Source organism: Hyla sarda, chromosome 1 (genome assembly GCF_029499605.1).
Source record: "Hyla sarda isolate aHylSar1 chromosome 1, aHylSar1.hap1, whole genome shotgun sequence".
NCBI classification, from domain to species: domain Eukaryota; kingdom Metazoa; phylum Chordata; class Amphibia; order Anura; family Hylidae; genus Hyla; species Hyla sarda.
In genome coordinates this window covers 57794601-57819636 of record NC_079189.1, presented here as the reverse complement: position 1 = coordinate 57819636, position 25036 = coordinate 57794601, and the positions used below count along the sequence as shown (strand labels likewise).

The 25036-nt window shown below is 44.0% G+C and overlaps 1 protein-coding gene across 1 annotated transcript; it reads left to right on the top strand.

Annotated features, from left to right (window-relative positions):
- Positions 1-23842, top strand: LOC130301039 (galactosylgalactosylxylosylprotein 3-beta-glucuronosyltransferase 1-like). The gene is made up of 2 exons (XM_056551583.1): positions 1-294; positions 23737-23842. The coding sequence occupies exons 1-2, from the start codon at positions 1-3 to the stop codon at positions 23815-23817; spliced, it is 375 nt and encodes a 124-aa protein (XP_056407558.1). The 3' UTR covers positions 23818-23842.
- Positions 23843-25036: the final 1194 nt, after the last annotated feature.

Below are 25036 nucleotides of genomic sequence, written 5' to 3'. Positions count from 1 at the left end.
ATGCGCTACACTAAAATAGTGTCTGTGTGGCCAGTAGCCTTCGTTGGTGGACTGCGTTATGAATCAGTGAAAGTCAATGCCAAAGGCAAGGTGGAAGGATGGTTGGTGAAGTTTGACCCTTCTAGGCCATTTTCTATAGATATGGCTGGATTTGCCATTAAACTGAAGCGGATCCTCGAGAAACCCAAAGCTATATTTCATCTAGATGCAAAGCCAGGGTACCAGGAGCCCAGTCTGCTGAAAGACCTGGTCACCATGGATGAGCTGGAACCAAAGGCTGAAAACTGTTCCAAGGTAAGATTTAGGATGCTGCAAGTTATGGTAGTCTCACACCATGTATGATAGGTCAGGTTTTTTTTAACTGTACGGTAAGTAGAACTTCTCAGTTTGGAGTCACAATCTTATTAAACCTCTATGCAAAATATATACTCCCAGTCCAATACTGAATTGTGTTATTGAAGAGAATAAGAAGAGGCTGACAATGGGACCTTTAACACTGAGCTGGTAACATGAAGCTGTTAAAATGTGGCTGGTAACACGGGTTTGATAACATGAAGTTAGTAATGAAGGGTTAGTAACATGGGACTGGCATTTTCTTTTTTTTTTTTTTTTTTTTTGGGGGGGGGGGGGGGGGTTGGACCCGAGCAATTGCCTAGGGCCCCATCTCTAAGGAATGGCCCAGAATAGCTATAGGGCAATGTTTACTTTACTGCATGGTCCCATAACTCTTTGGCCTTCAAATAGCTTATAGACCAGCATGACTGAACAATCTAACTGGATCTGCAAGAACCTGAAAGGACATGCAATGACATCATCAGGTCCTTACAAATTCATTCTATGTATTTTCCAAGGGGAAATTCTGCTTGGAAATTCTGTTGCAGTGGCCTCCCATTGTTTTCAATGGGATTCTATTGCACCTTTCATACTACAGAATTTTTGAATACTACAGAAGTTTTGAATCCCAGATTTTACTGTAAATTTTTTTTTGGCGGAATCCACTCAGAAATGTCACATATGTATTCGCTGAATTTTCCAATTCGCTGAATTTTCCGAAGAAATTCGGTCCAAATCTATTTGCGCCAAATCTCTATTAAAAACAGCTATTTCTGGACTAAAGAGAGCCTAAATAGGGGTGTAGAACACTTTGCCTTGTTGTAAAACGCATAGGGAGTGTGCTGTGTTAGTGAAATAATACTGTTATTAAGTATGACATGCAGATTACAGGCATCACTATTAGAATCACTGCCGCAGAGCGTCTGGATGTGGCAGCAGGGTCAGGAGACCATATGGCGTCACAATTGAAGGGATTAAAGAGATTAATTTATGTAATTTTTATTTTATTTGAATTTGTTAAAAAAATGTAAAATCCTTTTTTGTGGGCCCATTCTGGTGAGCATTGAGCTGGCGATTCGCCACGAGGAGAGCTACCACCTGTTCCAGCCCCTGCCTCTCAGTGCCCCCGCCCCCTTTTCGACTGTCTTATTCTGTGTGGTTCATTTAACCCCTTAAGGACCAAGCCCATTTTCACTTTAAAGGGGTACTCCGCCCCTAGACATCTTATCCCCTATCCAAAGGATATTGGATAAGATGTCAGATTGCTGGGGTGAACACTATGGGGGGGGGGCTCACCGCAATACAATATATAGACGCTGCAGGGGACCCCGGGGATCGCTGCTGCAGCACCCCGCTATCATTACTGCGCAGAGCGAGATCGCTCTGCATGTAATGACGGGCAATACAGGGGCCCGAGCATCGTTATGTCACGGCTCCGCCCCTTGTGACATCACGGCCCGCCCCCCTCAATACAAGTCTATGGGAGGGAGCGTGGCGGTCGTCACGCCCCCTGCCATAGACTTGCATTAAGGGGTTGGGCCGTGATGTCATGAGGGGCGGAGCCATGACGTCACGCTGCTCCAGCCCCTGTATCGCCCGTAATTACGCACAGAGCGAACTCGCTCTGTGCAGTAATGATGGCGGGGTGCTGCAGCGGCGATCCCCGGGGTCCCCAGCAGCAGGACCCGGCGATCTGACATCTTATCCCCTATCCTTTGGATAGGGGATAAGATGCCAGGGGTGGAGTACCCCTTTAAGGACCAGGCCAATTTTATTTTTGCATTTTTGTATTTTCCGCCTTCTAAAATCCATAACTTTTCAATATTTCCATCTACAGACCCATATGAGGGCTTGTTTTTTGCGTGACCAATTGTACTTTGTGATGACACCTCTAATTTTTTCATAAAATGTACGGTGAACCCAAAAAATTTTAATTAAAACCACAATTTTGCTAATTTTTGAGGGTTTCGTTTTCACACTGTAAACTTTACGGTAAAAATTATATGTTTTCTTTATTCTGTGGGTCAAAACATTTAAAATTATACCCATGGTTACCTACTTTTCTATTATTGTATCGCATAAAAAAAATCTCAAACTTTTTGTACAAAATCAGTATGTTTAAAACCGCCTTATTTTGACCACCTACAACTTTTTCATTTTTCCGTATATGGGGCAGTATGAGGGCTAATTTTTTGCGCCGTGATCTGTACTTTTTTTGATACCACATTTGCTAATATAAAAAAAAAAATTGAATAAAATGTGACAAAAAGCAGCAATTTTGGATTTTTTACGTTTACGGCGTTCACCGTACAGGATAATTAACATTATATTTTGATATTTTGAACATTTACGCACGCCACAATACCAATTATGTTTATTACATTTTTTTTATGCTTTTTGGGGGTAAAATGGGAAAAAGAGACAATTTCCATTTTTATGGGGGGAGGGGATTTCTCAATTTTGTTTTTCCTTTTTACATTTTTTTACTTTTGCTTTACACTTTTTATGTCCCCACATCTATAGCAATCACTTGATTGCTAATACTGTTCAGTGCTATGCATAGGGCAGATTTCACCTTGGCGGTCTTGAACAAAACTACTGAGCTGCCGGAATGGTTTCACTTTCACTTTAGACTTGGCGATCAACTTTGATCGCCATATCTGAAGGGTTAATACCATGCATCACCGCGATCGGTGATGTCCGGAATTAGCCACAGGTCCTGGCCGTTGATGGTAAAATTTAAATTGAAGAATTATTTAAAATTTTTAAAGTTTCATTTAATGTGCCAACAGCATAAGGAGACCATATGGTGGAACAATAACACAGCCTGGAGGTGGCAGCAGCATGAGGAGAACATAGGGCCTCACAATTGAAAAGATTAAAGATATTTTGTGAAATTTAAATTGAAGATTTTATATAGATTTACATTTTTAAAGTTTCATTTAATGTGCCAGCAGCAGGAGGAGACCACATGGCCATGTGTGTCTGGGTCCTCTGCTCCTCCTCTCCTGTCAGATGACTATAAAAACCACCTATTTCACAAAACCTTGCCTGCGCCCCACTGTCCCCCTCCTTCTCCAGTTCAGCCCCACGGGGCTCATGTGGCCCTGAGATGTAGGCGCCCCGTCTCCAGTGCTCTGACCAGCCATCGTTTCCAACACGTGTTGTAGGAAATGGAGCAGTGGAATGACGTTGTTCATCTTGTAATCCTTGTGACTGACTAATAATGTGGCTTCCTCAAAGGGCCTGAGCAAACGGCAGGTGTCACGTATGAGCTGCCACTGGTTGACATTGAAGTTACACAGTGGAGTAACCCTATCCGCTTGGATTATCAAGAAATTGGTAATGGCTTTTCTCTGTTCATAAAGTTGGTCCAACACATGAAAGGTGGAATTCTTACATGTGGAAATGTCGCAAATCAGACTATGTTGGGGGATGCACTTCTGCCGCTGCAGCTCAAGGAGGGTGTGCTTTGTGGTGTACGAGTGGCTGAAGTGCATGCAAAGTTTCCTTCCCATTGTTAAGATGTCTTGCAGATGGGGGGAATGCTTCAGGAACCGCTTGACAACCAGATTGAACACATGCAGGGCGCATGGCTCAGGCTGCCTTGACGAAGCGCAAACAAGATGTCCTTCCTATTGTCGGTCACCATGGTTCCCATTTCCAGTTTTCATGGAGTAAGCCATGATTCAATTTCTTGATGAATGACTTTTAGCAATTCCTCCCCTGTGTGACTCCATTCGCCAAGGCAAGCCATATGAAGAACAGCATGACACTGCCGTGCCCTGCACATATGGTATGCTGGAGGGGCACTCAGACTTGTCCGTGCAGTGGAGGCTGAGGACACGATGGATGATGAGGAGGAAGAGTCGCACACTGTTGTAGGACCAACGGACGGAGAGCGTGGAGGTGGAAGTGGTGTGACCTGTCCAAGTTGCTGTTGTGGCTGTGCAGGAATATTCTATTCTATCTAGAATATTATTCTTAGGATAAAATATATGGACCCCAATTTTTTTTTAAATCTAACAAAAGGAAAGGTGTGCAAAAAACACCATGTGCCACCTACACCACCAAGTGGAGTAACACTTGCCTCCAAAAGGTGTAAGGGAACAACGTATTGTCCATTGTAGCAGGTGGGGGAAAAACTTCCCCTGTAAGGCCCTACACTTGCACTATTAATTCCCCTTTTGGCAAATGTTATTCAACCTAAAAAGGGCAGCCCCACACAGGAACCTCTCCCTATTTCCACGTAAAAAAAACTGGGAAATGGCAATGTTTTTAGGGAGTGGTTCCTGTGTGGGGGCTGCCATTTTTAGGGTGAGTAACACTTGCCAAGAAGGGATTCAATAGTGCAAGAGTAAGGCCTTACAGGAGAAGTTTTTACCCCCACCTGTTACAATGGACCATACGTTGTTCCCTTTCACCTTTTAGAAGTCTTTGAATCGCATCAATACTTGGTGGTGTAGGTGGCACATGGTATTTTTTGCACACCTTTACTTTTGCTAGATTTCAAAAAAATTGTGGGTCCATATATCTTTTCCTAAGAAAAGTTAAAGGGGTATTCGGTCCAAAAACATCTTATCCCCTATCCAAAGAATAGGGGATAAGATGTCTGATCACGGGGGGCCCGCCGCTGGGACCCCCCGCCATCTCCCTGCAGCAGCCCGCATTCTATGCGTGGCTGCGTCTGCTTTTTCTGAAAGCTCCGGGCTTCCAAGACGGGGACGTGACGTCACGCCACACCCCCTCCATTCATTTCTATGGGAGGGGGCGTAAAGGCCACAACGCCCTCTCCCGTAGATATGAATGGAGGGGGCGTGGCATGACGTCAGGTCCCCGTCTCGGAAGCCCAGAGCCTTCAGAAAAAGCAGACGCAGCCACGCATAGAATGCGTGCTGCTGCAGGGAGATCGCAGGGGGTCCCAGCGGCAGGCCCCCCACGATCAGACATCTTATCCCCTATCCTTTGGATAGGGATACAATGTTTTTGGCCGGTATACCCCTTTAAGTTTTAGCTAATTCATATCCTCAATACTGACTTGTGGTCTGAAACGGAGGAATTTCTGTAACTGGGGACCAGCACCTTAATTATGTTTTGCAGTATCCATGGCAGCACAATGAGAAAGCCTGGAGGTGGTAGCATCAGCATAAGGAGACCATATGGCGGCACAATGAAAGAGCCTGGAGGTGGTAGCATCAGCATGAGGAGACCATATGGCGGCACAATGAGAGAGCCTGGAGGTAACAGCATCAGCATGAGGAGACCCTATAGCAGCACAATGAGAGAGCCTGGAGGTGGCAGCATCAGCATGAGGAGACCATGTAGCAGTACAATGAGAGAGCCTGAAGGTGGCAGCATCAGCATGAAGAGACCATATGGCGGCACAATGAGAGAGCCTGGAGGAGGCAGCATCAGCATGAGGTGACCACATATAGCAGCAAATTGAGAAGGCCTGGAGGTGGCAGCATCAGCATGAGGAAACCATATGGCAGCACATTGACAGAGCCTGGAGGTGGCAGCATCAGCATGAGGAGACCATATGGAAGCACAATGACAGAGCCTAGAGGTGGCAGCATCAGCATGAGGAGACCATATGGCAGCACAATGACAGAGCCTGGAGGTGGCAGCATCAGCATGAGGAGACCATATGGCAGCACAATGAGAGAGCCTGGAGGTGGCAGCAACAGCATGAGGGCCATGCCAACTGAGGGTTGAGTCTGAGGAAACCACCCATTGTTGACTGGGGGTGTCGGACGTCACTTGGGGGAAGTGGATGACGGAGTGGACCAATCAATCACTGCTGCTGGGTTGCTGGTCGAGACACGACTGCTAGCTGACACCGGGAGCTCAGACCTCTTGTTTCGACTCCTGCTGCCAAAAACCCCTACTCTGCTGTGATCTCTGCCTGCGCCTGATGAATTTAGGCCTCTGACACTCCTGGGCACGTCCTGCACTTCTCTGCCTGACATACTTATACACCAGCTGAGTGCATGTAGGTTACACTTATAAGAGGAAACAATGGGCTCCAGTACGCTTTAAACTTTATTAGACTACATAAACAAGGGTGTAGCTTTAGTAAAAAAAGAGACTGTGTGTGCAGCCCACAACCTGGGATATTCGAGGTTAATGTGGATAAAAATCGGTCCCCACCGATCAAATAATGAAAAATCAAGTATGCAAATTTAACCATCACCCTACTGGGTACACAATGAATAAGAAATCAGACAGATGGTTTCTGAAAAAATGCAAATTTTAATAAAAACAGAAATGACAATATAAAATAGTAGTTAAAAAGATCAGAGCATTAGTAATAGTAAACTGTCATTGGGCCCTAATGACAGATAGATGTTGAAGCAACTACCTAAACAATTCTAGTATAATCCATGGATATTGCTCCGAATTGGACCATTAGTCCGGCAAAAAATAACACAGTAGATGTTTCAATAATGGCACAATTTTTAAAGTGGTATTAGATGGATTTGCTCACAGTTTGTATAGAATGAATGGAACAGTCTCACCCTGGCTGCTGGTTCTGCACTGCGGCGGGCCAATGGAAACAAGTGCTGTATTCTCTGCGATGTTCTCGGCGTGAATGCCTTGGCAGCTGTAGGGTTCCGGCAAGGAGCTCCCTCGTAAGCGGTCTGTGGTGTCAGCAAACACCAATGTCAGTAACGGACTAGCATTAGAAGCAGCAGGCTTGTGGTAGGCTTGATGAGCGAGATCAGTAGTTAGTGCAGCAGGGGGTTGCGAACTTCCGTGCCGGCTAAAGTTCAGATGTTGTTGGTAATTAAGGTAGTGCTTGTATAGCGCTCTGTTCAGATGAAATGGCCTAGACACGTTTCAGGGTGCTCAAATTGACCCCTTCTTCAGTAGGCAAGTATAAAGAATAGTACCTATGCATCCTTTATATGCTGGATACACATGTGTCCTTCATTAGTGAGGCAGAGAAAAACTGTGGGATGGACTTGGAAATAAAACCTGGTTAGTGGATTTTCGATCACTACCTTTCTAAGGATATAAGACTTTACTCAATCTCTCTATATAACTAAATATTGGATATAACCACACGATAGATATCATAATATCTTTCTTGATAGTTGATCCTTACCAAACAAATTTTTGTATAGATATAAACACAAAACAAAAGGAATACACAAATTAAAACTGGCTCAGACATTAACAAATAAAATGCATGAGGAATCCGAGGTGTGAATAGGGGCCAAAAATTGTATTATGAAAGTTGCAAAAGTGGTATATGAATATAAAAGTGTGTAGCGTTGTCTGGCCTTTCACAGTAACTAGGCCCAAATTAGTTTAACAGGAAAATATATAAAGGACACCACATAGGTGTAAGTACAGTTTAAACTTATGAGAGGAGGGCTATGCACTCCACTACAAACTGTATAAGGCTACAGAAACAAGTGGGTAGCTTTGGCTGGCTTTTCACAGTAACGAGGCCCAAATTTGTTTTACAGAAGAAAAAAAAACGTACCCCACCTATGTATGCACAGGTTACACTTGTGAGAGGTGGACAATACGCTCCGCTTAAAACTGTATTAGGCTACAAAAACAAGGGTGTAGCTTTGGCTGGCCTTTCTCAGTAACTAGGCCCAAATTAGTTTTACAGGAAAAAGAAAAAAAAGGAAATCACCTATGTAAACCACCTATGAACGCACAGGTTACACTTATGAGAGGTGGGCAATACGCTCCGCTTAAAACTGTATTGTAACACTCACGTTTCTGAAGACGGGAACTCCAGGGTGAGTGGATCCGCTGGACCTGTGTGGAAGATGACTCGGACTGTACCAGGGAGCGGAGTCTAAGGTGCCGCTGGTCCTCACCAGAGCCCGCCGCAAAGCAGGATGGGCTTGCAGCTGCAGGCGACACCCAGGTCGCTACCCCTAGCACGGCTCGACCACACAGGCGGCCGAGTAGATGCGAGGCACAGGAGGGATGAGGCAACTCATAGTCAGGATAGCAGTAGGTCAGGACAGGCGGCACAGTAGCGTAGTCAGGACGTAGCAGGAGTTCAGTAGGCAGGCGGGTGAGGAGCAAGGTCAAGTCACAAGAGCAGGAGATCTGTTACACGGCAAGGCAATACAATGGAACACTTTCTCTAGGGCACAGGGCAACAAGGATCCGGCAGAGAACTGAGGAGGGTGGAGGAATTTATAAACAAACCACAGGTGGTTACACTAATGGGCGTACTGGCCCTTTAAATCTTAAAGCTCCGGCGCGCGCACGTCCTAAAGGAGGCAGAGGCAGGAGTAACATCCGGAGAGTGACGGACTGGGGCTCACATGCGGGCGCGTCCCGCGATGCGAATCCCAGCCATGTTGGCAGCAGAAGGAAAGGGGACCATGCGCTCACGGCCAGCGTGTGAGGCAGGAGCACATAGTGTAACAGTAACCCCCCCCCCTTTTGGTCTCCCCCTCCTTTTACAAGAGAAAAAACTCCTGAGAAGGTCAAGGTCCAGGATATTCTCCTCAGGTTCCCAAGATCTCTCCTCGTAATCCTCCCAGTCGACCAAAAAAATTTTGCTAACCTCTCACAGTTTTTGCGGCAAGAATCTGTTTAACTTTGTAAATGTCAGATGAGTCGGAGACAGGTGTAGGGACAGGATTCTTCTGAGAGAACCGGTTTATGACAAGAGGCTTGTGGAGAGACGTGGAAGGAATTGGGAATACGTAACATAGCAGGTAGAAGGAATTTGTAGGAGATAGGATTGATCTTTTGTAGAATCTGGAAGGGACCAAGGTAGCGGGGACCGAGCTTGTAACAGGGGATCTTGAAGCGGATGTATTTAGATGAAAGCCCCACCATGTCACCAGGAGAAAAGGACGGAGGAGGTCTTCTACTTTTATCCGCTTGTGCCTTCATGCATGAAGAAGCTTGGGACAATGACTGTTGGGTCTGTTGCCAGATGGTGGAGAAGTCACGGACCAGCTCATCAACAGCAGGCACACCGGAGGAGACTGGGAGAGGAAGAGGAGGACGGAGATGAAGTCCATAGACAACAAAAAAGGGAGACGACCTCGTGGACTTGGAATCCTTAAGATTAGATGAGAATTCCGCCCAGGGGAGAAGGTCGACCCAATCATCTTGGCGAGCTGAAACAAAATGCTGAAGATAAGTCTCAAGGATTTGATTAACCCTTTCCACCTGACCGTTGGACTGAGGGTGGTAGGCCGAGGAGAAGTCCAGATTGATGTCCAGACGGTTACAAAGGGCTCGCCAGAACTTAGAGTCAAACTGTACCCCTCGATCCGAAACTATAGGCTGTGGAAGACCATGAAAACGAAAGACATGCAACAAGAAGTACTTCGTCAGCTGCGGAGCAGAAGGAAGACCTGGTAGAGGAATGAAATGAGCCATCTTAGAAAACCGATCTACCACGACCCAGATGACAGTGTTATTATGAGAAGGTGGCAAATTGGTGATGAAATACATGGCAATATGGGACCAGGTAGTCTCTGGAATGGTTAAAGGCTGTAAGAGTCCAGCAGGTCTTTGCCGAGGAGCTTTGTCACGGGCACAATTTACACAGGACCGAACGAAATCAGAAACTTGGGAAAATATATGTATATACCAGTCCTCAAGAACACTAGGGATGTGTAGAATAAAGAGGAAAGAAAATAGTGGATCTAATAAGGATTTATTAATATATGTATATATGTAAGTAAATGCAAATAAATCACCAATCACTCTGCAGGGCCCTTGCAGGAATGAATTGGTAATAATCAATGTCTAAATAAAAATGCTAATGAAAATGCAGATAAAAATGCAGATAAAAATAATATAGCAGAAATGCACCAATGTCCACTACGGTGGTTAGCAACGTGTCTTTTTTGGTTAGTAGTCACTCTTGGTCACAGTTAAGTCCAAGGATATCCAATTAAAAGAGTCACAGTTCAGTAATCAACTCCTATGATACTGTAGCCAAATATAGCAATAGTGGCAATAATAGCAACAGTTGTAGCAATTATGGCAATAGTTTGTAGAGTATCGGTGCACAGCACCACTCACCCTTCTTCTCGGCTGTTAGCGATCCCGGCAAACTTCAGAAACTTCACGTTCAAGATGGGGCCACCAGTAGTGCCAGGAAATAAGAAGCGTATTCCAGGATGTCCTGCTGTCAAGGAGGAATGACCCCATTTCAGTACCTTGCGTCTCAATCTGGTGGGCACAAAGGATTTTCCCGGAGGAACTTGCTGAATCTCGACAGGAACAGCAGGAATCAAACGGTCAGGAGGAATAATATGTCTTGGCGTGGAGTCCAAACCAATGACTTCAGAGGACCTGGAGTGAGCATCAGCCCTGATGTTCTTGTCTGCTGTACGGAAGTGAATAAAGAAGTTGAACCTGGAAAAGAACAGTGACCATCTTGCCTGGCGGGGGTTCAAGCGCTGAGCAGACTGAAGGTATAGAAGATTCTTATGATCGGAGTAGATGCTGACCGGATGAGAAGAACCTTCCAATAAATGTCCCCATTCCTCCAAAGCTAGCTTGGTAGCAAGAAGTTCACGATCTCCAATGGAGTAATTCCTCTAAGCAGGAGAGAAAGTCTTGGAGAAGAACCCACAAGTTTTTCTGAGTGAGAACGGCACCCGCTCCAATAGATGAGGCCTCAACCTCCAAAGCAAAGGGCCTCTCTGGATCAGGTCTAGTAAGCACGGAAGCAGAGGCAAACACAGACTTTAGATGGGAGAAGGCCTCTTCAGCCTCTCAAGGCCAAGATTTAGGATTTGATGCCTTTTTAGTGAGAGACACAATTCGAGCAACCAAGGATGAAAAATGTATGATATACTGACGATAATAGTTAGCGAATCCCAGAAAGTGTTGAATCGCACATAGGCCCGAGGGCCCAATACTGCAGACAACTTATCTGGATCCATCTGCAGTCCCTGATGAGAGACAATGTAGCCAAGAAACGGAAGACTAGATTTCTCGAACAGACATTTCTCCAGTTTGGCGTAGAGATGATTCCTCCGTAGTTGCTGAAGAACCAGACGAACATGAGTATGATGCTCCTCTATGTTGGAAGAGAAGATCAGGATGTCATCTAGGTATACGACAACACAGGTGTAGAGAAGATCACGGAAGACGGACAAACTCCTGGAATATGGCTGGAGCATTGCAGAGACCAAAAGGCATTACAAGATACTCAAAATGTCCGTCACAAGTATTGAAGGCCGTTTTCCATTCATCTCCCTTGCGGATATGAATGAGGTTATACGCACCGTGTAAGTCCAACTTGGAGAAGAACTTGGCACCACGTAGATGGTAAAAAAGTTCAGAGATAAGAGGTAGAGGGTAACGGTTCTTGACCGTGATTTTGTTAAGTCCCCTGTAGTCAATGCATGGACGGAGTGAGCCATCCTTCCCTACAAAGAAGAAACCTGCTCCAGCAGGAGAAGAAGACTGACAGATAAAACCCTTTTGGAGATTCTCCTGGATAAACTCAGCCATGGCTTTGGTCTCAGGAACAGAAAGAGGGTATATCCCCCCACGAGGAGGAGTGGTTCCAGGCAGAAGATCAATAGGGCAGTCATAAGGACGATGTGGAGGCAGAGATTCAGCCTGTTTCTTGTAGAAAATGTCCGAGAAATCTTGGTAAGGTGGCGGCAGGCCAGGTAAAGGTGAAAGACAAGAAACAACTTTACGCAGAACAGGTTGGAGGCAAAAATTTCAACAGGATTGTCCCCAGAGAATTATTTCTTCAGTTCTTCAATCTAGTTGCGGGGAATGGCGTTGCCGCCAAGGAAGACCAAGAAGAATCTCATAAGTACAGTGTGGTAGAACATAGAATTCAATCTTTTCTTTATGCGATACTCCCACTTGCGTGACGAGAGATTCAGTACGGAAGTGAACCTTACAGTCCAGATTTTGTCCATTAACAGAGGAGATGAACAAGGGCTTGGCAAGCCGAGTAAGGGGAAGATGATACTTGTGGACTAAAGCTGCATCAATAAAGTCACCTGCTGATCCGGAATCCAAAAATGCTGTAGCGCTGAAGGAAGACTTGGCTGAAGCAAAGACTTGTACAGGAATAGTTAAGCGTGGAGAGGTAGTATTCACACCCAGGGAAGCCTCTCCCACGTACCCTAGGTGCGGACGAACTGTACAGTCCTTGAGAAAGCGCTCCGGGTTAGCACAGTACAAATTCTCATTGAGTCATCGTGGCCTCACCTGTTGCGTAAGATGAGAACGATCTCCTTGTATAACCTCTTCGGCAAGAGGCAAAAGAGACAGAATAGGTGAACGTTGGAACACAGGTGTCAGGCGGGAAGATTCCCTCTTTAAGCACAATTCCTCCTGTCTTTTGGCAAAATGCACATCATTGCGTGTGGCCAAGTGGATTAGTTCAGTCAAAGAAGATGGAGGATCTCGTGCAGCAAGGGCATCTTTAATCCTGAAGGCCTCTTCATTCAAGGCAAGTTCAGAGGCTAGAATGCGGAACTGAACCGCGTAGTCACCAATGGTAGAATTCCCTTTACAGAGGTTTAGCAACGCCATCTCCGCTGAAGAGGCACGTGTGGGTTCCTCGAAGACACTGCGAAATTCAGCTAAGAATGCTGACAAATTTGAGGATGTCTGGATCACCACGGTCCCAAAGGGGTGTAGCCCAAGCCAGGGCTTTTCCGGAAAGTAGACTAATGACAAAGGCCACCTTACTGCATTCCATCGGAAACAGTTCAGACATGAGCTCCAAATGCATGGAGCACTGTTTAACAAAGCCTCTGTACGACTTGGAATCCCCAACATACTTGGCAGGCAAAGGCAGGTGCAGCTGGGAGCCAGAAGACACTGCAGGAGCTGGAGGTGGGAATGGGCCTGCTGGTATCTGCTGCTGTTGCAAGGCCAAAAGCTGTTGCATCATGGCTGCAAGTTGGGAAAATTGCTGCGCCTGTCGGGCCAACTGCTGTAACTGACGTATCACAACGGAGGAAAGATCCGCAACTTCAGACAGGGGTACCTCAGCGGGATCCATGGCCGGATCTTACTGTAACACTCATGTTTCTGCAGACAGGAACTCCGGTGTAAGTGGATCCCCTAGATCTGTGTGGCAGATGACTAGGACCGTATCAGGGAGCGGAGTCTAAGATGCCGCTGGTATTCACCAGAGCCCGCCGCAAAGCAGGATGGGCTTGCAGCTGTAGGCGACACCGAGGTCGCTACCCCTGGCACGGCTCGACCACACAGATGGCTGAAGAGATGCGAGGCACAGGAGGGATGAGGCAACTCGTAGTCTGGACAGCAGTAGGTCAGGACAGGCGGCACAGTAGCGTAGTCAGGACGTAGCAGGAGTTCAGTGGGCAGGCGGCTGAGGAGCAAGGTCAAGTCACAAGAGCAGGAGATCTGGTACACGGCAAGGCAATACAATGGAACGCTTTCTCTAGGGCACAAGGCAATAAAGATCCGACAGAGAACTAAGGAGGGTGGAGGAATTTATAAACAAGCCACAGGTGGTTACACTAATGAGCATACTGGCCCTTTAAATCTTAAAGCTCCGGCGCGTGCCGGAGAATAGAGGTGGAGGCAGAGGCAGGAGAAACACCCGGAGAGTGACGGACTGGGGCTTGCATGAGGGCGCGTCCCGCGATGCGAATCCCTGCCCCGTCGTCAGCAAAAGGTGAGGGGACCATGCTCTCACGGTCAGCGTGTGAGGCTGGAGCGCATAGTATAACATGTGTTAGGCTACAAAAACAAGGGTGTAGCTTTGGCTGGTCTTTCACAGTAACTAGGCCCAAATTAGTTTTACAGGGAAAAAAAAACGTACACCCCCCATGTACGCACAGGTTACACTTATGAGAGGTGGACAATATGCGCCACTTAAAACTGTATTAGGCTACAAATACAAGGGTGTAGCTTTGGCTGGCCTTCCACAGTAACTAGGCCCAAATTAGTTTTACAGGGGGGAAAAAATACACCACCTATGTACGGGTTACAGTTATGAGAGGACAATAAGCTTCGCTACGCAACCTGTATTAAGCACTGTAATCAGGTTACTATGGCTTTTAGTGCTCAGCCTAACTGGCCCCTGTTAGCTTTAGAGTTGTTGTACACCCAACTCAGGGGCGGACACAGACAGCATAGGGCCCATGTGCAAAGAACGTGCCTGCCCCCCCCCCCCCCCTCCCCCATACATCAATTGTTCAGGTAGGAGATACATATGAGATAGATAGATAGATAGATAGATATGAGATAGATAGATATGAGATAGATAAATAGATATGAGATAGATAAATAGATATGCAATAGATAGATAAGAGATAGATAAATATGAGATAGATAGATATGAGATAGATAGATAGATAGATAGATAGATAGATAGATATGAGATAGATATGAGATAGAAAGATATGAAATAGATAGATAGATATTAGATAGATAAATAGATAGATAGATAGATAGATATGAGATGGATATGAGATACATAGATAGATAGATAGATAGATAGATAGATAGATAGATACAGCACAGGAGAAAGTAGAGCAGCACGTCCCACAAGAATATGATAGCGGTGCAAGCAGCGAGTGGAGCCCCGGTCAAGGCAATTCAGACATCTAGGAAGGATGCCGCAGCACACGGGAGGTTCAAAAGTGTAAACAGTGGTTTATTCCATGATAATACAAGTTAGCAATGTTTCTGCTGCCAATGCAGCCTCTGTCAAGCAACAAAATGGTGACCATACAAAGTATTTATATGCAAATGAACAAACAAATCAATCAAGTCAATTAATGTGAATACAGTGTAAAAAATACGTTTACGATATAGGGTAATTAAAACCGCTATAATATACATATTGCACAAGTGCTCAATAGTGAGTTAAAATCAATATACATATGCAAGGACTGCAAAAAGAAGTTATAAACAGTATAGCATCATAAATTGTCTAACAAGATTACATGTGTACCTAATGATTGTAGATGAGAAGCGAGGGCTGAGTGGTCACATTTTCCCGGCTCGTCTCCATGCGAACGGCCGTTGCTGTGGGTAACAGCGGAGCTGCAATGTATGTCTGTGGTATTCTAATAATCGCAGGACGCCAGGAGCGGCCGCGCGGCTCCACCGTGTCAGCTGACCAGGGTGTCACGTGACCGCTCTTCCGTCCGTGCATGCGTACTATAGAAAATGAACATTGTACTGCCATGGTGGTTAAGGGAAAAGGGGAATCTGATCAATCTAACTGGAATATATCAAAATCGGGGCAAAAAACAACACTGAAAGCAAAGATTTTTTTGTGTATATAGTGAGTAAAATAAAAGATCAGGTGTTTAGGCATCAATACCCTGAATATATCATCAGGAGAAAAGATATATATAAAAAAAGAGGTGCGAGTCAAAAATAAATGGAGGATAAATAAATATAGGGATAATGAATAAATGAAAAATAAAAAAATAAAAAATAAAAAAAAATGGGGAAAAATAGAAAAAGATATAGAAAAAATAAAAATAAAAAAATTATTAGAAAAAATAAATAAATAAAAAAGTAAAATAAAAATATATGTAGAAAAATGTGTATAAAAAAATATTTAAATAAATGTGAACAGATAGTAGTTGTAAGGATAATGAGGAAAAATATAATAAATGATAATAACTGATAATAAAGTAATGAATAAAGAATATACAATAGAATAGAAAAAGTATAAATAAATATAAATAAATATAAATAAATAAAAATAATTTTAAATAAAAATGATTTTAATTTTAGACTGTAATCTAGCCCGGCTCCATACATGATTAACACGCACATTGGGCTATTGAGGCCCAACACCTCAGTTGCCCATGCTCATCCCAATATTATGGGGGAGTCACTCTGGGGTACCCAACGGCGTCAACCGTAAAATTTAGGTCCCCAGTAACAGGCCTATAGAGGTGGGAATCCACCAAGGGCAGCCCCGCATTCGTTTTCTCACACACTGAGCACGGGTATGTTTAATGATTACTGTTATCTATAATAAATATGAGAGTACTCCATACATATGGAGTTGTTCCATGCGCAAGCAAGAGAATGATAAATAATAATAATGAAAGTAAAAAATAAAAAGATCAAAATAACAAATAAATAAACAAATGTATGATCAAAAAAAATGTAAAAATAAGAAGGATAGATAAAAAGTAATAAAAATAAAGTTTAAGAGACGTAAAATAAAAATAGATAAAATAAATAAAAAGAATGAAAAGAATAAATAAAAAATATAGAATGAGGTAAAACCTAAAAGTAAGCAGACTAAGTGAATCAAAAATAAAATAATATAATAGTGGACATGATAAGTGTATGGATGTGTGAAAAGATGAAAGAAAATATATAGATTAAATGAAATGGGCCTCATTTATTACTTCACCATGGCAGAATTAATCACCAATCAAATCATTGTACAAATTGCTCAGTGTAATAGAAAAGCGGCAACTGACAAGCAGGGACATTGATGACCACCCTATTCCCGCGTATATCTGTAAGACAAAAAATAATACAAAAGATAAGAAATAAAATTATGTCATAATAAATATAGTTGTTACATACATAAAGGTCACCTTTCCTACTATAGGGTTACATCAATTTATTCTAACATCATAATTATGCATTATAAATTTGAGGTGTAATGCTAAAATCTACATTAAGTCCTTTAGGCCGAAGTGCCTGTGTCTCAAAAATCCATTTGAGTTCCAATTTTCTCAGTTTGTTGATACGGTCGCCCCCCCCCTCTTTAATGGGGGGATATGGTCCACAAGAACAAACTTAAGATCCCATTCCGAGTGGCCTTTTTCTGTACAGTGTTTTGACACCAGTAGGTCTAGTCGTTTTTTGCGAACAGTGTAACGATGGTGATTGATGCAAGTTTTGAAGTCCCATGTGGTCTCACCAACATAGATGAGACCACATGGGCACACCAAAATGTAAATAACAAATGAAGAGGTACATGTTAGGTAGTGTTTTAATTGATAGACCTTGCCGTTGTACGGGTGTACAAATTGAGGTCCCTTCAACATCTGTGCTTTCAGTGTTGTTTTTTGCCCCGATTTTGATATATTCCAGTTAGATTGATCAGATTCCCCTTTTCCCTTAACCACCATGGCAGTACAATGTTCATTTTCTATAGTACGCATGCACTGATGGAGGAGCGGTCACGTGACACCCTGGTCAGCTGACACGGTGGAGCCGCGCGGCCGCTCCTGGCGTCCTGCGATTATTAGAATACCAGCTCCGCTGTTACCCACAGCAACGGCGGTTCGCATGGAGACGAGCCGGGAACATGTGACCACTCAGCCCTCGCTTCTCATCTACAATCATTAGGTACACATGTAATCTTGTTAGACAATTTATGATGCTATACTGTTTATAACTTCTTTTTGCAGTCCTTGCATATGTATATTGATTTTAACTCACTATTGAGCACTTGTGCAATATGTATATTATAGCGGTTTTAATTACCCTATATCGTAAACATATTTTTTACACTGTATTCACATTAATTGACTTGATTGATTTGTTTGTTCATTTGCATATAAATACTTTGTATGGTCACCATTTTGTTGCTTGTCAAAGGCTGCATTGGCAGCAGAAACGTTGCTAACTTGTATTATCATGGAATAAACCACTGTTTACACTTTTGAACCTCCCGTGTGCTGCGGCATTCTTCCTAGATAGATAGATAGATAGATATGAGATGGATGGATAGATAGATAGATAGATAGATAGAAAGATTAGATGGATAGATAGATGATAGATACAGTAGATAGATAGATGATAGATAGATAGATAGATAGATAGAAGATAGATACAGTAGATAGAGTAGATAGATAGATGATAGATAGGACATGGATATCTTTTTACCAACCAGGGTGCCTCCAGATGTTGCAAAACTAAATAACTACAACTCCTGGGCCTTTGGCTGTTGAGGTATGCTGGGAGTTGTAGTTTTGCAACAGCTGGAGGCACCCTGTGGGATGGATAGATAGATAGATAGTGTTTTCCAACCAGGGTGTCTCCAGCTGTTGCAAAACTACAACTCCCTGCATGCCTGGACTGTAGTTTTGCAACAGCTGGAGGCACCATGGTAGGAAAACACTGATCTATGCCCAGTCAATCTATCTCAGTGTTTACCAACCAGTGTGCCTCCAGCTGTTGCAAAACTACAACTTCCAGCATGCCCGGACAGTCTTTAGCTGTTGTAGAAGTTGTAGAAGTTGTAGTTTTGCAACAGCTGGAGACTCCCTGGTTGGGAAACACTGCCTTAATGGATTAATGATAAATAAACAAGCAGTGTGTCCACATGTTGTGGCCCCAGTGGGGTCACTTTCCCTGTTCCGGTGTCCACAGGTCACCTACAGGTCACATTACAAGAACAATTTTTTGACAAATCACGGCAAAAATCACGGTAAAACCGAGCCATTTTTGCCGCAATTTTTCCCAAAAATTGTTCTTGTAATGTGACTTGTAGGTGACCTGTGAACACCGGAGCAGGGAAAGTGACCCCACTGGGCTGCTACCCCCCAGCCCCAGGTATACTGCTAGTGAGAAGAGAGGCAGGACAGGGGACATAACTTCCCCGCTGTGCTCCTGGGAGGCCCGTCAGCTCTCGGCCTCCGTCCTCTTCCTGTGCTGGGGGTGGAGCCATGAATCAGATGACTTCATCCCTGCGCTACTGCCTGTCTCCCTAATGATACCGGAGCAGGAGCAGCGCAGGGATTGTAAAAAAAAATAGCGCTTGTCTGAGTGGGGATCGGGACAACTGTCCTGGATCCTCCCCAGCTGCACCTCTCAAGGGGGCCCTTGGCCAGTGCCTGAGGGCTCATGTGTAGTGGTGGGCCCCTGTGCAGCTGAACATGCTGCACATGTGATTTGTCTGCCCCTGACCCAACTGCAGCAGTACAGAATTGTTGTGTAGTAGAGCCCAGTACAGTATTATTAGGCACTAATAGCAGGTGACAATGGCTTTTAGTGCTCAGCCTAACTGGCCCCTATAAGCTTTAGAGTTGCTGTACACCACTGCAGCAGGACAGAATCGCTGTGTAGTAGAGTACAGTACAGTATTATTAGGCACTAATAGCAGGTGACAATGGCTTTTGGTGCTCAGCCCAACTGGCCCCTATGAGCTTTAGAGTTGCTGTACACCACACTGCAGCAGTAGAGTCATTGGGGGACATGTATCAAAGATTTTACCCCTGTTTTGTGTGTATTATTTTGCGCAAAATTTTGTGCAAGCCCTTTTTTGGCGCATTTTTTTCTGCACGTTTTGGTAGAGCATGTCCTCCAGGTGTGGCTGAATCGGGGTACCTTGGAGTGACATCTATAGTACACAGGGATTTATTAACTGCGTACTTTTCCTTTACACCAAAAACTTTGCCGCAAGAGCTGTTTTTTTTGTGCAAATATAAGCCATCTTGGACTTAACGTAGCAAGATGCTCTAAATCATCGATTCTATTTTCCAAAGAGTGGATTGAGGAGATTACTATATTTATCCGCAATTTATGAAGCTCATTGCGCTTGATTGATAAATTTAGCGCTTCTGCTCATAATTTAGTATTCGGGAAAAGGGGTAAATTACTTCTACCATACACAAATAATGATACATGTCCCCCATTGTGTATTACACCCAAGAGTGAACTTTCTCTCTCTGTCAGTGCTTTTCTGCAGCGATTTTGGCTTGTGCTGAATCGCTGCTGTCAAGCTGTTTATCTGTGTAACACACACTGCTCTAACTGTCCCTGCAATGAAACGCTCTCTCTGAAATAAAACGCTGGAATGCTTGGCCGCAATATGGCTGCCGATTATATAGGGCTGTGGCATCACAGGGGTGGCTGGCCGCTGATAGGCTGCATCCTGCATGTGATTCAGAGTCCTCCTGCCTACCCACCTTCCCAGAGTTCCTTACCCCATGTCCTCACATGTGGATCCACCATTATAGATACCCTGGAGCCTGGACCGCACTAAATGGAGTTTAATGAAGCGATTTGTGCAATCAAATCGCGGCAATATTCGGATTCGTTGAAAATCAAATTTTTTCCTGAAATACGTAACAAATTTGGATTCGTCAGATTCGATTCACTCATCCCTAATCATTAATATGTTTACTAAAGGGGGTGGTGGGGTTAAATTAATGGTACAGTACAATTTACAGAGTATGTAGGATTTTTACAACTCTATCCACATGAAGCAGTGGAGAAGTTTACTAGACTGTGTGCTGACAGTTGTCACGCTTACAGAATGTGCACTGACTGTGTGTGCATTGCTGGCCACCATAAAGGGTTTTATGCACTGCTGTGTTGCAGGGTGGGAAAGCCCCAGGCTAAAGTTTCCACTTCGGCCCATATGACTCTTGTTATCCTCCTAGATATGGCCATGATTTTTTTGAGGCTGATGATTCTGGTAATGAGTTCATGAATAAATAGAGATATAGACATATATTTCTTTAAGCTGTATAATTCCTTATGGTTTTCCAGTTTGTCCATAAATGTTTGGTTTTAGCTGCCTGTGTCGTCCATAAGAATTTAAAATTTAGGATGGCAACTCTGAAGAAGGTTGTAACATGGTGCTGCGACACAGGGTTGGTAACAAGGGGCTGGTTATATGGTACTGGCAGGGACGGACTGATCGTCCGGTCAATTCAGACATGGTCCAAAGTCCCAGCCACTACTATTGGGGATCCAGGACACTTGTCTCGATCCCCAAGCAAGCGAACATTGCTTTCAGTGTAAACCGTATCTGTAGCCTACACTGAGAGGAGGCCTGTGACCTTTGCCCCCAAGCAGTGCAGGCACTGATTATGTCACTCATTGACGCCTGAACTGTGGAGGTAGAAAGACGTGTGAGCTTGCGCTCCGGAGGAGATGGCTGCATGTGACATGAACAGGTGAGCATAACAATTTTTTCCCTATTTATACATTTTTTTCCATACTTTGATCAGTGGGGGTGGGCGGAAAAAAGTTAGAGGTTGGGCTGCTGGCTACCCACCCGACTACCTGGCTACAAAACTACCCACCTGACCACCTACAGTAGCTACATAGCTACCTACCTGACTACCTGGCTACATAGGCACCCACCTGACTATAAAGCTACCTAACTGACTATATGGCTACATAGCTACTTACCTGCCTACATAGATACCCACTAGACTGCAAGGCTAAATAGCTACCCACAAGACTATCTGACTACATAGCTACCTACCTGACTATATAGCTACTTGGCTACATAGCCACCCACCTGACTACCTGGCTAAAAATCCACTGACCTGATTACCTGGCTACATTGTTACCCACCCAACTACCTGGCTACCTAGCCAGCCACCTTACTACCTGGCTACCTACCCATCCACCCAATCCCAGAACTACATAATCACCCACCCGACTACCTGGCTACAGAGCCATCCACCCAACTACCTAGCTACAAAGCTACACATCTGATTACATAGCTACCTACCTGGCTACCTACATAGCTACTTATCAACCTACCCACATGGCTCCCTACCTGGCCACCTTTTTATGTACCTACTTACTTACCTAACTGCTTACCTACCTAGCTGCCTACCTACCTACTTATTTATTTATTTACTTACATACTAAGCAACCGACCTATCTACATAAATATGCACTTACCTATTTGTACCTACTTGTCTACCTACCTTGCTACTTGGCTACCTACCTATGTACCTACCTTGCTAGCTAGCTACATACCTACTTACCTGGAAAGTTAGCTTCCTAACTGACTACCTATCTACCAATAAACATATTAACCTACTTAGCAACGTAACAATGTATTTATTTACCTTCCAAAATATCTGCCTATGGGGAGGGGGGGGGGGGACGGGGGACTACCTAATAAGGGAACTAACAGCTGTGGGACATACAATCTGCCTACTGTGGGGGATATACCTATTTTATGGAGGACCTACTATTCTACTTACTTTTACTGTACAGGACACCAAGAAGGGCATTATTACAGTTTGGGGCCTATAGATGGGGAGATAGTGTAGAGGTGGGGAGGGCACTGAAAAAATGCAGAGTCCAACATGATTGTCCTGCAAATGCTGAAGAGATGATATTTTGGCTGGAAGAAGTTGACATGTTAGTTTGAGCTGGATAGAGAAGAAAAAGAAAGAGGACAATGATGTTCAGACAAGATGTCTTCTGTCACTAGATGTAACTATAATTACTTATATGTTATACAGATCGTGTGTACAGCTCATCTATCTCTATATGGCCCTGTATGTAGGAATACTGATCTGTGTGGTTTTATTCAGTAAAGTATGGTGCATTTGTCAGTGACTGTGTTATGTATAGTGTATTTCTAGAGCACCAGTATAATTTGGCCCTTGTATACTGTTGGTATGTGCATTATGGTTTTTTCTCAGTAGCAGTATTATCCAGTCATTGTGTGGTGGCATATATTTCCTCCTTGTATACTGGTATTATTGGTCATGGAAAATTATATTACCTATGTTAGGGATTTGGTGGCTGGGATAGGAATAGGGGCGTGGCAGAGATGTGGCTGAGGGTCTTTGCTTTATTTGGTACGGGGGCCCTGAGTGTTGTCAGTCCACCCCTGGGTACTGGTAACACAGGGTTTGTAACTGTTTAAAATGAGCCTGGTGATATAAGGATGGTAACATGGGGCTTGAATCATGGAGCTGGTTATATGGTGCCAGCAACAATCGTGCTCTGCTCAGTAGATCATGTCTCAATAAATGGTCTGACCAATAATGTCTGCTATGACTTTATTGAGGGGTCCGGTCTGTGGTTTCCCAGTATTTACTGCAGTGTGATGTTGCTGGTACCCAGCTCCCTAGATAACCTCCTAGCCCATACAGTGGATGTTTATTACTCAGTCACTCCTCCAGTCCAAACTAGGTTAAGAATGGAGGATCACTATACCCAGTCTCTTCGACAGCATTTATTTAGCTTACATCCAATACCCAACGCCCCGTGCTTCTAGGATATGTAATTTCCAGGCTCCCTGTAGTTTGAGCAGTATAAGAAGGATGAAAGCTTATCAGATGAGTCCTGCTTACACATTGCTGCTTTACATTAGATGAGTGCACTAAGCTTTGCTTTGTGCAGTTGACTTCTCATTGTGCACCAGTCTCCATGGAAGAAGCTCCCTTTTTGGGTTACATTTGGGGCAAAGATGAACATACACATGAGATATTTTCTTAAGAATTATGGGGCATCCTGACTGGCCACTGCTGACGTCTTCTGTCAGTGAAAATACAATCAACATTTTTATTAACCCTTCTCATCCCTTGTTCCCCAGAGATAACCATTGCCAAGGTCTGGTTGAGCTGACGACTATCTGATGTGTATGCCCATCTTCAGACCTTCTCCTGGATAGTCGATGATCTATATCAGACAGAGGCCTGTGTTCTACTCTTCTTCCTGACATTTCACACCATTTTGTTGCAGATTATGGTTTGGCACACGAAGACCATGACTCCCAATATAAAAGGAGACAAAGACTTCACCAACAGAAGTGTTGAAGTATAAGACCAAGAAGATGCATATATAGACCAAGTACCAAATGTCATGGTATATTATATTTGACATAAGAGTAAAGCATGTGACTTTTGAAACGGATATGATGGATATGACGACATAGATCAGAAGAATGTATTGGACAATTTAACTAAACAACAATTAACCATTATTGAGTGTCCTCCCTCCTGACCTAGGAAATCCTTCCATAATTCGTAATACTTCTGCCTGCCAGGGCCTTCAAAATAAAGAAATAATTAATAATTTCCTTGAATTATTGTATTTGAGATAATTCGTATAAGGGAAAATAACCACTCACCACAGTGTACACAATACAGCACCAGAACAGCAAAACCAGGATCCCTACAACCATCCTGACATGTGCGAAAATAATCCCAATATCCAAAATATGTGAAACATCAAAGAGAAGCAGCAGCACATGTAAAGGGGCAAACACTGAAGGAGCAAATAGGCTCATTTATATAATAAAGATACAAGGGATCTAAGAATCATGAGATTATTTGAGATCCAATTCATAGATCTGTGAATATGTTTGGTGAACAATTTGAATTGGTGACTAATATTGTAAATTGAAGATTGAGATGAAGTAGGAAAGATCAAAATTTTTAACAACAGGTTTCCTATATAGTGTAACAGAAACCTGTGGTGTACCGATAATGTAGCCCATTGAAGAACATCATTTATGCTTTATTAATAATAAAATATACCAGTTTGAATATAATACAGCTATATACTGTGCCCTCTACAAACTGTGTCCTCTGGACATGGTACTGTCACACACTGCCCCCCTTTACATATGATACTTAATTACACTGTGCCCCTTAAAATAAGAAATAGCCTCTTGCATTGATTCCTTTAATTACCATACTACCACACTCTGTGCTACCTTAAAGGGGTACTCTGGCAAAAAACATCCAAAGGATCGGGGATAAGATGTCTGATCGCGGGGTTCCCGCCCGATCTCCGGGCCGGCAGCAGCATCTGGAACATGGAAGCTTGGAGCTTCCGTGTTCGTGATGTCACACCAAGCCCCCTCCATTCATGTCTATCGGAGGGGATGTGATGGCTACTCCTCCCATACACATGAATGGAGGGGGCGTGGTGGCTATATTTGCCAGTCATCTGGCACAGAGCAGAGTTCGCTACCCCGGGGATTGTGGGGTCCCCAGCTATGGGACCCCCACGATCAGACATCTTATTCCCTATATTT